This window comes from Rhinolophus sinicus, linkage group LG02, assembly GCF_036562045.2.
Source record: "Rhinolophus sinicus isolate RSC01 linkage group LG02, ASM3656204v1, whole genome shotgun sequence".
NCBI lineage: Eukaryota > Metazoa > Chordata > Mammalia > Chiroptera > Rhinolophidae > Rhinolophus > Rhinolophus sinicus.
Window position 1 is genome coordinate 171,668,660 of NC_133752.1, and position 17,182 is coordinate 171,685,841.

The following is a 17,182-nucleotide window of genomic DNA, read 5'->3' on the forward strand; positions in this document are numbered from 1 at the left end:
TTGGACAGTAACTCTAAAAGGTAGCGCTGCTTCATGACAACCCTTTCCTGGCAGGGCCTATTAGCAGCACCAGACCAGGCTGGCAAAGGCCCATCTTGAGGTGGCGACCTTCACAGGCCAATCATATCACTCGCAATGAAAGCCTGCCGCTCAAGATAATACCACTTGGCCCCAAACACTGTATAGTGTGTGCCTTTTCCTGCCTTCTGAGAAAGTCGAGGCTGAGCTGTTGAACTTCACTCTTATCAGTCCTTTGGAATTCTTCCGCATACAGATGAGATCAAGGATTTTTTTTTTTTAATTGGAAACTAATTTCAGTTCACTTTAGAACCCCTTGTTTGGTGCACAAGTCTGGCTATTTCAGAGATTTCGGCTTTGCAGTTAAGTTAGAGTTGATCTCTTCCCTCAGAAAAAACTGCTACTAGTTAGTGGTGGTAGTGGAAGTCTCCACGTAGATAGACATCAGCAAGGAAGGTTCTTGCTGAGACTCACGCAAAAAAAAAACCCAAAGGAGAACTCTGAGAACTCATTTTCAGGATGAAGCTGCAAGAGCAAAGAAATACTTCTAACACAAACAAATGCTGTCCATTGACCAACAGACGCAGGAAGACTCTTCCCCGGACCACTGCAGCTCCTGTGAGGGGAATCTGGCTCCTTCAAGTGCAACTTCCTCTCCTGCTGCTGTTCTCTGGCCTGCAGAGACCCACGGTGAGTTCCGAGTTGGGGCACAATTGAGGAGGTGAACTCTTATCATCAAAGCTCCAATAGGGCGTTCTCCTGCTGACAAGCTTTCGGGGAACTGGAGGCACCTGGGATCTAATTTCATTCAGCTATTTTAACAAGTAATATTAGCGAAGAGTGTGGGAAAGAATTACTTAAAATTGTGGAATTCTTTAAGTTTATAAATGTGGCATTATGTAAGCTGGAGGTATAGCGTTATTTTCTTGATTCTCTACAAAATTTAAGTGAGACACTGCTTTTGTAGGACAAATAATGCAAAATAAACCAAGTCTGTTTGCTTTTTTAATTAATTTTTTTATTAGTTTCAGGCACACAGAACAACATAGTGATCAGACATTTACACAACTCACAAAGTGATAACCCCAACAAGTCTACCACCCACCCGACACTGTAACAGTTATTACAACATTATTGACTATATTCCCCATGCTGCATGACTCATTTCCATGGCTATTTTTTAAATTTATATTTGACATTCAATATTATATTAGTTTCAGGTGTACAGCATAGTGGTTAGTCATTTATATAATAAGTCTAGTACCCATCTGACACTGTAGTTTTTACAATACTATTGACTATATTCCCTATACTGTACTTTACATCTCTGTGACTGTCCTGTAACTACCAATTTGTACTTCTTAATCCCTTCATCTTTCTCACCCAGCCCCTCCAACCCCCCTCCCATCTAGTAACCATCAGTTTGTTCCCTGTGAGTCTGTTTCTGTTTTGTTCGTTTACTTTGTTCTTTAGATTCCAAGTGAAATCACGTGGTATTTCTCTTTCTCAGTCTGACTTATTTCCTAAAGCATAATACCCTCTAGGTTCATCCATGTTGTGACAAATGGTAATAGTTCATTCTTTTTTATAGCAGAGTAATATTCTATTGTATATATGTACCACAATTTCTTTACCCAATTGTCTATTGATGGGCATTTAGATAGTTTCCATATCTTGCCTATCGTAAATAGCGAAGATAGGGGTGCATATATCCTCCCCAGTTAGTGTTTTGAATTTCTTTGGATAAATACCCAGGAGTAGAATTGCTGGATCATAAGGTAGCTCTATTTTTAATTTCTTGAGGAAACCCCAGACTCATAGGGAACAGACTGATGGTTACTAGATGGGAGGGGGGTTGAGGGGGCTGGGTGAGAAAGATGAAGGGATTAAGAAGTACAAGTTGGTAGTTACAGGACAGTCACAGGGATATAAAGTACAGTATAGGGAATATAGTCAATAGTATTATAAAAACTACAGTGTCAGATGGGTACTAGACTTATTATATAAATGTCTAACCACTATGCTGTACACCTGAAACTAATACTGTTTTCCGTAGTGGCTGCACCAATTTGCAATCCCACCAACAGTGCAAAAGTGGTCCCTTTTCTCCACATCTTCACCAACACTTGTTTGTTGATTTATTGATGATAGCTAGCCTGACATATGTGAGGTGATATCTCATTGTGGTTTTTATTTGCATTTCTCTGATGGTTAGTGACATTGAACGTCTTCTCACATGTCTATTGGCCATCTGTAAGTCCTCTTTGGAGAAATGCCTATTCAGGTCCTCTGCCCATTTTTTAATTGGATTTTTTTGGTGTTGTGCTATATGAATTTTTTATAGATTTTGGATATTAACTCCTTATAGATGTATCATTGGCAAATATCTTCTCCCATTTAATAGGATGCCTTTTCATTTTGTTGATGCATTTCCTTTGCTGTGCAAAAACTTTTTCATTTGATGTAGTCCTATTTGTTTTTCTTTTGTTTCCCTTGCCCGTGGAGAAATATCAATAAAAAATATTACTAAGTGTAATGTCTGAGGGTTTACTACCTATGTTTTCTTCTAAGAAACCAAGTCTATTTCGCTTCAGGCTATATCATATAGACCAACTCAAAAGAAGTATTATAATTTAAAGTTCTATATAATGAAAAGGAACCTAATGTTAAAAGATGATAGTCTACATATTTGAGATCTAGTAATATATTAAAGTTTTAGAGTTTATCACATCTTGACAAGGCATGGTATTATTGAATTTGTTTTATTTTAGCTTAAGAGTCTCTCAATTTATTTGTAAACCTGTTGAAAAAGAGTTAATGGTTAGGGCATATGACAGTAGAGTCTCATTTTCCCCTTTCCACTGTCTCAAGAGGTATTTTAATGACTAAAATTGCCAGGTTGTGATCTGACATTCCAGAAAAATTTCAACATGAAGAACTCTGTTCTCTCTCTCTCTCTCTCTCCTCTCTCTAGGGTGGGGTGGAGGGCATTGCTGGTTGCTTCCTTAAAATGCTTTGGAAAACATTCACTAACAACACATATTGTAATTGCACTTGGAATAGAGCACCATGAGTAAAAATTAACTGCCAGCTCCAAACATACCAACTGCAGAATAACTTTATACAAATCCCACTTATCCAGAAAACTGGAAAACTTGGTCTTTAACTCTATCATCATCTCTAATAAAACAATTGACTTATGAATGATCATATTTGTACACTCAAAAGAAAGTTACTGGTTAAAATTGTTTAAGCAGTCTTAAAAAGTTGTTCTAATTCATACACAACTGGATGGTTTTAGCAGTTATTTGAGTTCCACGCACAACATCCTTGACATTGACTGGATAGAATCTTACCTCTTAATATATTCCTTAATGAATACTGTTGGTTAGAAAAGCATCATTTCTTTGCCAAGCAGGAAATACCTTGGGATGTAGATCACTGAAATATAGCTCTACATGACGGACTGATGATACTTAATGAACTGGTATTCAAATCTCTAACTCCAGTTTAACATGCACTAGATTATCCATAAGTAATATTCAATTGACTACGCATTAGAAAATGTGTTTTTCCCACTCCTGGTTTCTAAGAGGAGGGACTTTCTATGCACACTTCCTACCACTGTTCAACACTTTACTCACTCCTCTACCCTGGAGGTGGGCAAATTTACTTGACTGGCAATATCAGGAAGAATAACTGGATATGCTGAGTTTGACTCTTATTTTTCTTCCTCCTGGGAACTAGCTTGATGGCAAAGGGTAGGGGGTCAGAGTTCCTCCATGACAAGAACCCTACCTGAGCAGACCACAATCCAGTACTGCCTGTAGCTGAGTGGGCAAATCTGCCTCATTCTGGGGTTTACTCTTAACATGCCCATTCACCGTCAGACCTGAAAATGTATGCCCCAACATGACAATATTCAATAATAAAAAAATGATATTTTAGCCTTCATATTTGCTCATTTTTTCCTCAATTTTTTTCAGAACGTAGGCAGAGGAGAGGGCTGTTATTTACTGGGGATCCCCTTGGAGAACCTAACATTACTCATCATTTAAGTCTTTTCTTAAATAAAGTTCAAATGTTTACTACAGCTTTTAGGTATTTATAAAAAAGACATTCCTTCAAACACCCATTTGAGAATGTGAAGGGGGTCAATAGAGGAAACAGAAACTCTAGGTAAACTTTAAGGTTATTGTTTTCTTCAACGTACTCAATATGCAAAAATAAAAAATACTGTGATTTTGGTGATACAAAAGGGTCATTTCCTCCCTGGGGATTTGAGTATTTTTTGAGCTTTCAGTGATATTTATCAACCCAACCTCACTCTCTAACACAAGTCACTGATGCAGGAAGGACTAGAGCAGTGTAATGATTATTAGTGAAACTTACTTCAGCAAATTCGGGTTGGGGGGGATACCTTGCCTTGCAGAGCCCAGAAAATCTGCTCCCACATTTGCTATCTGATTTCACAATTAAAATCAAGATTTTTCTTTTCTTACAGGCTGCAATTAAAATCGACTTTGATTTGACACCACATTCCTTTGATGATCAGTACCAAGGCTGCAGCCAACAGGTCATGGAGGAGCTAAGTCAAGAGAATTATTTCGCAAAAGAAGTAGAAGCCCAAAGGAATTATTCCAGGGCCTGGAATTCTGCCCACTTAACCTGGTTGAGCCGAAGTGAAGCTCTCCCTAAGGATGTGACTATCACACATGCTGTGGCCATCTTGGTTTACACATTGAACAAAAACGTTCACTCTGAGTTCACTAAAGCCATGGCCACTGCTGCCACGTCTCCACGGCAATATGAACAATCATTCCATTTCAAATATCTTCATTACTACCTGACCTCAGCAATCCAGCTGCTGAGGAAAGGAACTGCCAAGGAGAATGTCTCTGAGTGTTACGAGGTGCATCATGAGGCTGATTCCTACTTGGAAGCCTCCACAGGCGCCACCATTCGATTTGGTCAATTCCTATCCTTCTCCCTCCTAAGAAAAGAGGCACAGAAGTTTGGGAACCAAACTCTGTTTACCATATTTACCTGCATGGGTGTACCTGTGCAAACCTTCTCTCTCAAGAAGGAGGTCCTGGTCCCTCCCTATGAGTTGTTTGAAGTTGTAAACATGAGCTACCACCCAAGAGGAAATTGGTTGCAACTGCGGTCAGCTGGAAATCTGAGCACATATAACTGTCAGCTGCTAAAAGGTACTATTATTGATCTGAATTGAATTCATATCTGGATCACAGACTACTGTTCTTTTATAAAAGTTATTTTTCTGAGTGGGCATGGGGGGGAAGGTCAAAAACATGGAAATTGGCCTACAGCAATGGAGGAACTGACAGATTAGAGGAAACCTGACTTATTTCTTGGTTTCCCCTCTTCTTTCTCCTTAACTACCTCAAGGAAAATGTATTTCTGCAATGGCACTAATATACGGGCATACTAGACAGAGAGAATAAGCCTCTACTGGAAAAGATAGCACATAACATACAGCATTTTCACCTTATCACTCAAAATTTTCTGTCATGGTCGTTTCATGAATAAGGAATGCTAAAAGTAAAGCAGGAGGCATGATTTAGTCACTCACTCTTATCTGTCAATTGCCTTCTATGTTCTGGGAATTAGGATGGGGGCCCTGGGCAATGTAAAAGGAATACAGAGAAACTACTATCCAAGAGGATTTTTAGACTAATGAGAAACAGAAACAGGAACAAGTGTCTACACACTAAAGTACAAAGTAAAACACTCAGTGTTTAAGCAATGGTTGTGGCTGCTCAGGCAGGAAGCTACTCATTCTCGCTACAGAAAGTGGAGAAGACCTAACAGTAGAGGACCACATGGGACTTGAAGTAGGAATGGGGGTTTTCAGTGAAAGGAGAGAAAAACAAGGTCGTCATTTAAGCAGAAAACAGCAAATGCTGAATGCATTTCAAGCAGCCTAGTGACTGTAGGGAATCTCCAAAATTCCCGATGGCTAGAACGTAGGATGTGTCGGAGGTAGGAGGGGGCTAGGAGGAGAAAGTGAATAGGAGGGTTCTGATGGGGTCCACTTGTAAAAACTCATGTATTTCATGCTCAGGACTTTCAAACTTCATGCTGTAGGTAAGGAGAAGTCATTAGATGTTTTAAGGAGTGGAGCATCAATAAGATCAATATTTTAGCAACAGCACTGATGATGTTGTGGAAAATGAACTGAAGCAGGAGAAATCAGAGGTACCACAATACAAAAGAAAACTGTTAAACTCTTTTTTAGAAAATCACATGGCTGATTCCATTTTATCCTCCTCTCTTTGGCAGTGGTAGGCAGCAGTGTGAGGGAAACGCATATCTGCCCCATAGACACAAGAGATCGGTGTTTGTGAGAATGAACAAGTAGAATAGAATATGAAGAAAACAGTGAGGTTTAATAAAAAATGAGAACATCCATAGTCAGGTTGCGGGATTCTTTGGAAGTACACCTGACTAGGACACTGTTGCTTCATTCTTATCATGAAGCAACGAGATTAACCAGCACAGTAAAATATATTAAGTGAAAAAGCATACAATATTTATGTTAAGGGGTAGGAAACTGAGGGAGAGGAATATATTATAGAAACAATTACCCATGTTCTGCCACACTCAAATATTTCAAGACACACCCCCACACACACACCCCTGCCCCAAACTAATGATCTTCGCTTTCCTGTGGTGAAATTATTCAAACACAACTTCAGCTTGGTTTCGAATTAAGGCTTAGCTGGGGAAGCCATGCATATTACTAGAGTCTGGAAGCTTGGTTGGTCTTGATTGGATAGTTGAAGTCATGAATCATACTTAAGGGAATCAATTATTTTGTGTGTTGCTCTGTAAGCTCTTAGTGAGCGGGAACTTGACTACACAGTTTTTAAGAGCCTGGCATGGAATCCGGGCAGTCTGACCCCAGAGCCACCCTATCTGGATTCATATCCAGCTTGTACCATCAGTTTTTAGCTGTGTTCTGTCAAGTTGCTTAAACTCTCTAAGTTTCTTAATGAGCATCATAATAGAACCCCAAAGGGCTCTTGTGAAGATAAAGTAAAACAAAATACTAAATTATTTCTACACTCCCTAGCATACCATAAAGGGTAAATAAGTGCTAACTATTATTAACTTTAGTCCTTTGACAGAGATGCTTAATCTATATTTGTTGAAAAAGTGAGTCAATAAATGAAGCATTCTCTTTCATGGCTCTGAGTGAGCTGGGCCTTGGGTCAAGTGACCATATAACTCAATTGACTAAAAACAGTTCCAATATTCGCTAGAACGAGAAAATATTCTAGAAGGCTCAACCCCTAGTCAAGACCAAGGAGCAGTAGCCACAATGTAAATGACCTGAAATGTGGTCACCTGCAAGTGAGTTACCATAGCTATTATTTTTCTTAGAAATTCACCGATTAGCAGCTTGTGCAGCCTTGGGAAACAAGATTGTAAATGGCAGAATAAAAATACCACTGGTCTTGGAGGGTAATGTTTTAGTTAGAGACATTGTATGATAGGCCAAGAGCTAGAATTAAAGTGTCTTCCCAGCCAACACAGCTATAAAACTACCTGGGAGAGTGTAAGAGGGAGAACAATAAGCTTGAGCTGCAAGGATGACATTTGTCGTTTGACTCTGGGCTCTGACTGAAGGTTGCAGAGAAGTCTGCTTCATCCTCTGGTTCCACCTTACCTAAGCCTCTTCTGCCATTGGCTGGTTGTTAGCACAGTCACTTTAGTTGAGGACAAAAGGGCTATATAGACTTGGAATGGACAGAACAAAACAACCACTTAGCTCTACTAATTTAAAAAAGTATGATTGGCTTCAGAATACTCTCAGCTATTAACTTCAATGTTTTGTGTCAGTGAGTAAGCTATGTCTGAAACCTTCCTTAAGTCATTTCTGTGAACTGATGAATAATACTCTATCTATCCCAACATCCAGGAGCAGTATGGGATTGATCTATACATGAACAATGGGAGGAAGGAAGTGATGTGTCTTTCTTATCTGGGAGTCCTTCAATGGGATGGTCTAAGACAGGGGTGTCCAAACATTTTCAACGTTTTTCACCAAGGGCCATATGCGGTAAAATACACAAACAGCAGGGCCACTCACTCGAGGTGAAGTACGTATTGCCTCACCTGGTTTATTTAAGTAAACTAAATATATTTTTGGAATTTGCTGTGGGCCAATTAAAAATGGATTGCAGGCCGCAGTTGGCCCATGGGCCGCAGTTTGGACACCCCTGGTCTAAGATCAATGTACTGCAGGGGAAGAAAAATAATTTTCCCTCTACCCTTCTAGATTCTTGGCTGAGATCCTCTCTACTCTAATAAAAAGACAGATTGACAAGGGGAAAAAAATTAATTTCATATATACAAGAGCCCCATAAAATTATGATACTCAAAGGCAGCCAGGCAATTGAGACTTATATACCATATTGAGCTAAGAAAAGGGACAGGGGTCTGGGGCTTCAAAGGGGAGGAAGACAATTCACAGGAAAAGAGCAAACGTTTGGTAAACAAATGTTTGCCCTGCCATGCAGGTAAGTCTCTCAGATGAAAAAGTTATCTCTGGTAGTAGCACTCTTCCTGGTATAGGGCCTATTTCTAAAATTTTTTAGGCAGATAAAGGGAAGATAAAAAGTTTTTCCTGAGTCTGCTCTTGATTGCCTTCATCTCAAAATAATCCTCATGCCAAAGAGTCATATTTTGGGGTGATATGTTCTGTTTCTCCTTGTACCCTGCTCGGACCTGATTTTCTGGATAACTTCTACTTTCCACCTCACCTCTCCCAATCATCTGGACTGTATGACTCACCTCAGCCTAGGGAATTCACACATGGTATTCTGAAGCACTAAATGGAATCCTCTCAGGAAACTGTTTCTTATCCTTTCACTTTTTTTTTTCCTTTCACTTTTTTTCCCTAGCAGAAGCCACAAGCTAGTCTATATCCCCAAAAGTCTCTATGAGCCAGTGACCCTTGGTTCCTCTCCTGTTCCCTTAATCTGGCAGACATCATATTTGAAAGACAACATAAAGACCTTTAAAACTGGCCAGCCAAAACACTGTAATTCTCCCAATGAAGAGACAGTAGATTAAAGAGTATTCTAGCCCTTCAATTTATTTCAAAATTGGTTGTTAACTTATAGCTGCTGTTCTCAAGTTCACAGTTTTCAGGAATCTGTCATCTTTAGAGAGTCAAGAGGTCAAATTATAATATAATACATTTAAAGAAGTGAGTTTGCAAAAGAAAAATTGTTTAAGACATTCTAAACCAACAGCTTTCCTTTTTTAATTCTTCTCTCACCCCTCGCATGACCTATACTGGTTACCATAGAAACAGATGTTTTCGTGCCCATTGTAAGACTCAAAGTATGTTAGTTATTTGCCCTTAAATGTTGCTCCTCCAGCAAAATAATCTGTGCCAAAAATCTGTAGACACACAAATACATGCTCTGTTCTGTATCGCTGGATTCACAAAGAAGAGGGATTTATTTGTCAAAATGTTTCACATAATCAAAATTCTTAAGCATGTTTCTAGAAAAAAATATAGCCAATTGTTTGTAGTAAGCCTGGTTTTACATGTTAACCTTACCAGTTGGTAGCAGTGAGAACATGGGCAAATGGCTTAGTCTCTCTGTGCCTGTTTCTTTATATGTAAAATAGCAATAATTTTTTAATAAAAACCTACCTTATAAGAATTTGGGGAGGATAAAATGAATCAATGCATGTAAAAGCCCTTAGGATAGTATGTGACACATGCAAGTAAGTACTCAAAACATTTAAGCTACTATTATCATTATTTATTTTCACTTCCTGTTTCCTGTTTTCTTTTACTCTGGGCTTCAGTTTTCTCAAATCAGTTTTCCCTACTTGTAGCATCACATTCACCTCGAAGTAGTTCTGTCTCACACAAATGAATGAAAGAAGGAACACATAATTGAATGAATCTGGAAGACCACGTAACAGTGGAAAGAGAACAGACTTCAGAGCCAGTAAGAGCCGGGCATATGTTAGTAGCTATGTGGCCTTGCATACAAATGACAACCTCTGAGCCTGTTTCTTCATTTATAAAATGTGGATAATACTTTCCTAGAGGGAATGTTGTGATAGCAAGCGGTGTACGCCCTCTTAAACACAACTGAAAACTCTGGAAAAGAACTTTGTACGTGGAAGCGGAATAATAGTTTAACGGCACAAATGTGTGTGTCAGTGATATTGACAGTAAGAATAGAACAAAGGAAGAGACACAAGAAATAATGTTTACCATCTTTTGAGTGCCAACTTTTTCCTAGCTAACGTTCTAAAACATTAATGCTCACTACTCTCTGCATTTTAACAGAAAGAGTCTATATAGATAGCATTTGTCTCAAAATACTAAATTAACTACATATACTGCATGTCAGTTTTACCTTTTTTGGCTTTTTTTCAAGAGATTGACTATTTCTTTCTGAACAGTCATATAATTTACAGACTTAGACTTCCTGAAATAAAAGGTGTAATAATTATATATTTCTCCCCAGACTGTATACTTGAAGGCAGAGATGACCAAAATTAGGTTATAAGACACCAATAAAATGACATTTGTGTGGCAATTTAGTTTACAAAAGACTTGCACACACATTATCTGTTTAATTCTTGCAACCACCCTGTATATTGGATTATTGACCCCACTATACTAATGTGAATACTGAGATTTAGAGAGTTTAAATGATTTATGTAAGATTATTCAAACAGTTTATAAATGACAAAAGTAGGACCCTTTCCCATATTTTTGAACAAAAAGTCCAGGACAATTGCCTCTATAGATGGCTTTCAGGATATTTGTCCATTCAAAAATGTTACTGAGATCCATCATTAGCTTCAGTCTTCTGTGACTGTCACTATTCACATTATAACTCACTTCGCATATACATAAATACACACACACAAATGTATATGTAACAAGACAATAGTTAATCTTTACACATGCAGTGTAACTCTAGTGTTTTTTATTCTATTTTATCACATTATTAAAGAGTGATGGTCGTGGCCTACAAAACTGATGTCACAAACATTAATGGATTACAACCTCCAATTTGAAAACCACTGCACTAGGGTACAGAGGAAATAAAAAGCACTGGCTAGACAGATAGTCCAAAAGAGAAGTAAAGCCAAATACAACAGTAAGATTAATGCAAGTTATTCTCAAATGAAAGATTTTGTACATTGTAATTAAATTCACAGATTTGTTTTTCATTTATATTCCTAAATACAGAGGGTGCCCAAAAAATGTATACACATTTTAAGAAAGGAAAAACCGGTAGCAAAATTGTAATACAATGAATGATGCTAACATTCATTTGATTAACGCCATCTTTTGAGCAAACATCATACTGCACATTGCTACCGTAATACAATTCAACTTCGAAAAGTAATACATAGATAACATCTCTTAAAATGTGTACTTTTTTTTGGCACGCCTGGTATATTGTCTGTGAAAAAAAAAATTAATAGAGGTAGAAATGATAATGACCATAAGAGAGGTTGAGAAAAAGTAACAAGAGTTAGAAAAGTTATTTTAACCTGAGAAAATAAAATTAAGATTTTTTAGTATCCTGCTTATTCTGAAAGGGGGCTTATGAGGTGGTTTTGAAAGATGAGAATAATTACAACATAATAATGGCTATGTGTTTGTCTCTTATTTGAGCATCATCTTCATAATAGCAGTGATGTAAAGTGAAGAGCAGTGGTAGTGATCACAGTATTTCCAAAAACCTTGAGATGGTCTCATTCTACAGGTGAAAAAACTGAGACCCAAAGAAAGTAACTAGCATGGTCAAGTCAAACAGTTAGGGGCAGAACTTCAACACCAAGACTAATCACTTCCAAAAATCACTATCTTTTTCTGCTACATTGCCTCCCTGTGGATCAGTATTTTCTGTTATCTATTCAGTAGAATCTTACCCCATTAGAAAGTGAGAAAGGGTGGGGTTGGAGGGCCTTGTATTCTCTAGTCTCAGGGAAGAGAAAACAAAACCAAAAGTTTGAGAATCATTCTGAGTGACCTGCTAAAGTGGTATTGGTTCCTAGGTCCCTGTGAGAATTCAGATAATACAAATTTAACACAAACTGACAAAATCTTAGAAATATGTACTATTAATTTTCCTTGTCTACTATTATTGGTGAAAACTGGGGGTGGGGATGTGAAAATTATTGTTGATATATAGATATAGATATAGATATGTAGATAGATACATAATGCCAAATAGAAATTCTCAGAAACAAAAAGTTTATATATCATGTGACATATCATGAAAGCAATGGGAAAATATTTCTCCATCATCTGGTCATCCCATCAAACAATATGGTTAAATATTGAGGCAATCACAGAGCGGAATGTTTTCCTACCTCAAACATCTTTTCTATCCTAATAATCAGTGAAGTCTGGTTGAAGAGGAGATTCCACTCTTTATTTAGAGCTTTTTTTTTTAAAAGTTTCTATCTTCCATCGCATTCTATTTCCACACCCCATTGTATTCCCTGACAATAATTATTTGGTATTCAAGTTTTGCTTCCAACAGCCATACCTAACTGGATGCTAACCTTTCCCTACTTTCTGTGAAGAGCATTATGTGTGTAGGCAGTACACACACATACCAAGCAAGACTGTATAAATACTTTTTGCCCACCTTATAGTAAAAAAAAAAAAAAGAAAAATTCTATGAGGACATACACTATATGGGTAGATAATATAGTGCTTGAAAATACAGAGTTGGGTGAGACTGTGAGTTTGGATGCTGCCGACACTACATACTAGGTGTGTGAAGTTTGGCAATTTTCTTCACACCTCTGTGTCACAGTTTTATCAACTAAAAACTGAGGATAATGAGAATAATTTCCTCATAGGTTTGTAGTGAGGATTAAATGAGTTAATTTATAGCAAGTGCTTAAAACAGATCTTAGCACAGAATAAATTACTTAATCAATGTTAGCTTTCATAATGGAGATGAAGATGATAATTAAGATGGAGATAATGGTGGTGGTGATAACACTGATAATAATATAGACCGAAAATCAGGGGATCTCTACCACCAACTAGCTGGGTAGCCTGAAGTAAATCTCTTAACCTCTTGGTGCCTGTTTCATCACATGCAAAATAAGCAAGCTGAGTTCTGTTAGTTAGAAAAATCTCAGAGAATACTTTATTAAAAGTAGCTAACTTCAAATATTTTTATTAGAAATTTTCTAAGTTAAAAAATGTTAATCAGAGGTAGCCGGTTAGCTCAGTTGGTTAGAGCGGGTGCTGATAACACCAGGGTTGCCGTTTTCGATCCCCACATGGGCCACTGTGAGCTGTGCCCTCCTTAAAAAGAGAGAGAGAGATAGAGAGAGAGAGAGATTTAAGAAAAAAAAATTTTTAATAAATGTTAGTCAAAGGAGAAATGAGGTAGTTAAAAAACTCTCTGCTAGCTCAAACATTTCTAACTTTTTTGTTTGTTTTTACAGCTTCCAGCATAACGTGTACGCCTGCTCCTGTAGTTACTGCTGCTCTCTCTGTTTTGATCAGTGCCATCATCTCTTCTAAAAGTGGGGTATAAAGGAAACTGTCGTTTGCTTTTCCTGTACCCTTTTGCTTTATTCCAGTCAGGGCACCCTGAATACCCTTGGGGAATCACTCTGCCCCCCACCTGCATCTGATGCAGCGCTGGCTCAGCCCACTTGCCTATGAGAGGGCCTGTAACTCAGTATCCATCTTCTCCATGAACACAGAGGTCCATGCTGGGGTAGAAAATAACCCAATCACAGTCTGTGAGATAACTTCAGGGTACTTTTTTTGGCACTGGGATTGGGAGTGAGATGGGAGCTTTGTTTGTTTGTTTGAGTGGAGATTAATGAAAACAGAGTATGCCCCTAGAGCCTCTAGCAGCTATTTGCTGCCAGGAAGGGAGACCCTACCTCCCTGAGAATGGAGCTCACACAATGGAGGAGCTGAGACGTGAAAAGAAACTGATTCCTGATGAGAGTGCATGAACCGCTAGATCCAGCTGTGCCTAAAATGGATACTGTGGGCTTTTTCATTACATGAATCAATAAACTATACTTTTGCTTAAATAATTTGAATTAAATTTTCTGTCTCAAGCAGTTGAAGGAGTTATGATGACTATAAGGACACTCCCTTATTTTATTCAGTCCTCAATAGGAAAAATTCAGAGAAGCTTGAGTTAGAAAGCAAAGGACAAATTCTTCATCAAATAGAAAAGCTTTGAGCCCCAGAGATAAAACTAAGGAGTGAATTTTCATCAGAGATTTTTTATCAGTATCCAAGGCCAAATTAGTGTAGTCACAGATGGGAGGAAACACGGAAACTTGAGAAATACAAGGGAAAGATGTTAGTGAAATCTCACTCACTGCCAGTAATGGGGTGTAATGTTTCTAAACCATTACAAAAGTTGAAATTTAAACTCATGTTAATTTACAGAAAATTTTGTGGCAAATTGGATTTTAAGTATTCGCCACAAATTTACATACATTAGGAAAGCATGTGGATGTGTGGAGATAAAATTTTTTTTAAAACTCCATCTAATTATCAAGCAAAAATGAAAGATATATTGAGTCCCTGCTACATGCAAACAATTAAGAAGCATAAATCATCAAACTTCATACCTGGGAATGTTCTCCAACTCTTCTCTCTGGTTTTACAACATCGTTGGAGCAATGGGCAGGGGGAGGGTGGACTGCTCTATCTCATCTCCAAAGAATACTGGGCTAAAGGGAGTGAAGGTGATAGCTAGCTTCATAACCTTGATTTCCCGAAGTCCACACTACTTAGTCCCTCTGAGGTTTGCATAAGAAACAACAAAAGTGAAAATCAGCTCATCTAACCCCAGTAGAACTTCCTAAAGGGCCTGTGCCCTGACAGAAGAGACTCAATGGGGACTTAACTGCATAAAATCACCTGCTAGAGAATTCAGCCATCTAAAGTTATCCTTCTTTACATTGGGATTTTGAAAATAACAGGGCCAACTGCACATCTGTCACCTAGCTTGCATCGGCCTGTACATCCAATAAGGCAAGCACAGAATTTCCATAAAGATAATTTCTATGCTTCATTGCACAGGAACTTGGCAGGTTAGTGACTACCTAGTAATGAGTGCTGGGGGCATGGCTCCAGGAACAAGCTTGGCAGTAAATTTTTATTGGTGAGGCAGTGGTGAAATGTGCTGGGAATGGCCTCCCAACATCTTGTACATATTTTTTCTGTGCCATATAAATGCATTTATTGAGCCATACTACTATCTACAAAGCACTTTGGGGAATGAAATTTGAATACAGTAGGCCAGATCTTTTGTGAATTTATCGTCTCTTGGGAGAAATTAAGTGACAAAGGAAATACCAAAACAAAGAGGAAAATCAAGCTTTCCATTCATGAAAGTTCAGAAGAGAGATTTCTTCTTGGCAAGAGAAGTCAGGAACACTTCAAGGAGGAGGCAGCACTTGAGCGAGTGAGTCCTTGGGACATTGGGGTAGGAGCAAGGGGCGAGAGGAAGGAGAAAAAACAGTAAGCCAGTGTATGTATCAAGAGCTTAGGGTACATATAACAATGTTGTTATATGAGTAACATTGTTACAAAATGAGTACATATAACAAGCACTTGAGTTTAGAGAAAAAAACAAGATTCCTCTGGCCTGGGGTTGAATATTGCGTTCTATTGGAGAAAAGGCTAGGGGGAGGGGCCTCAGATGGGTGGGAAACAGAGCTGTGTAGAAAAGGGAGGTGAGACAGAAATGACTGATGTATGTAAGGGTCAGAAAATAGCCGGGTCTGCCAGAGTGAAGGAGTAATGTGGAGTGGAGTGAAAGCTAAGCCACTCAGTTAAGCTAAAAAGCCAGCCTAAAGCATTAGATCTCCATATCAGTTTTCTGAGTAAGACAATTCTCCTGAATCAGTAACTCTTAAAGCATGCCCCCAGTATCACCAGCAGCAGCATCCTTGAAGACCATGTTAGCAATGCCAATTCTAAGGCCAAAACCCAAATCTGTGGAGTCAGCAACCCAGAAACCTGTGTTTAATAAGCCCTCCACGCTTCTGACTTATGTGATATAATCCTTAAGGGAATAACCAAGTTTTTTAAAGATAACTTAGTTCTTCTCCCTGCTGCTGCTGATTTCCAGAACAAATCTCTGGAGATAGAAATGATTCTCTTGAATCAAGTAGATTTGTGGGTTTAGTTAAGGAGGAACATACATAGTTTGCATTCCCTCGGTCTCTGCTTGCAGTCTCACGTTTTTGAGGAAGTCTATAAAGTGGACCGCTGATTTAAACTGATTAAAAGTCTAAGTTCATAAAATTTTAGGAGGCCAGTTATGAGACATTCTCTGTAATTTCTGTTCCTTTGCTGGTCTGGGATATCTTCTGAAGATAAATGGACCCTCATATGTGCATAAATTCACATGTATTCTTAAAAGAGACGGCAATGCCCCATAAGGTTGCATAGTATTTATCGCTACAATAAGTTTATTAAAGTAACGCATGCACCTCTCCTTTTTGCGTATACAAAACAATACTCTGGCTCCATTTATTACTTTATTTTCATCTTTATAATACAATGTTCTAACATGCCTATCTGCTTGTCCTGAAGTTCTCTACTTACTCTTAAAAAAAAAAAAATCAATCCAGTGAAAGAAAATTTTTTAGAGTTTGATTTGCTTGGAGAATCAGGATGCTTGGCCTAAGTTGTCTAATGATTTGAATCAAATGGACTGACAATGAATGAACTAGTTCTTGATTTGGTAAAATTCACCAGAGATTTATTTAGGTAAATGCTTTCAGGGATCCCAAGATGCGGCCGCATGCGTTGGCAACTGATAAAAAGTGGGGGGGGGGGGCGGGGGGTGGTATTACAGGACTTTCTGTATTTTCTTCCTTTTACTATTTTGTAGTAAATGACCATACGTTTTGTTTTGTGGTGCTTTATGACAGTTATCTTTTTTCTCCCCACTTGTGTTCATTCAAACATGAGCCATACTGTGCTCATGGCCTTAGAGGAGGAATGAGATGAGGCATCAGATAAAAACAAGTGAACCTTCCCCCACTTTGTTCTTTAAAACCTGAATGAATTGAGAGTAAATGAGAGGAACTCAAAACAGAAGTATTTGAGAAAAACACCATTTAAGAGTAA

At 38.3% G+C, this 17,182-nt stretch overlaps 2 protein-coding genes across 2 annotated transcripts in view; one reads left to right on the forward strand and one right to left on the reverse strand.

Annotated features, from left to right (window-relative positions):
* The window catches only part of PDE6H (phosphodiesterase 6H), a 143,628-nt gene that overhangs the window by 109,256 nt on the left and 17,190 nt on the right, over positions 1-17,182 (reverse strand). The window lies entirely within an intron of this gene.
* On the forward strand, positions 18-14,118 carry ART4 (ADP-ribosyltransferase 4 (inactive) (Dombrock blood group)). The gene is made up of 3 exons (XM_019744744.2): positions 18-708; positions 4,523-5,228; positions 13,510-14,118. Exons 1-3 carry the CDS (start codon positions 538-540, stop codon positions 13,599-13,601), a joined length of 969 nt encoding a protein of 322 aa, XP_019600303.1. The 5' UTR covers positions 18-537; the 3' UTR covers positions 13,602-14,118.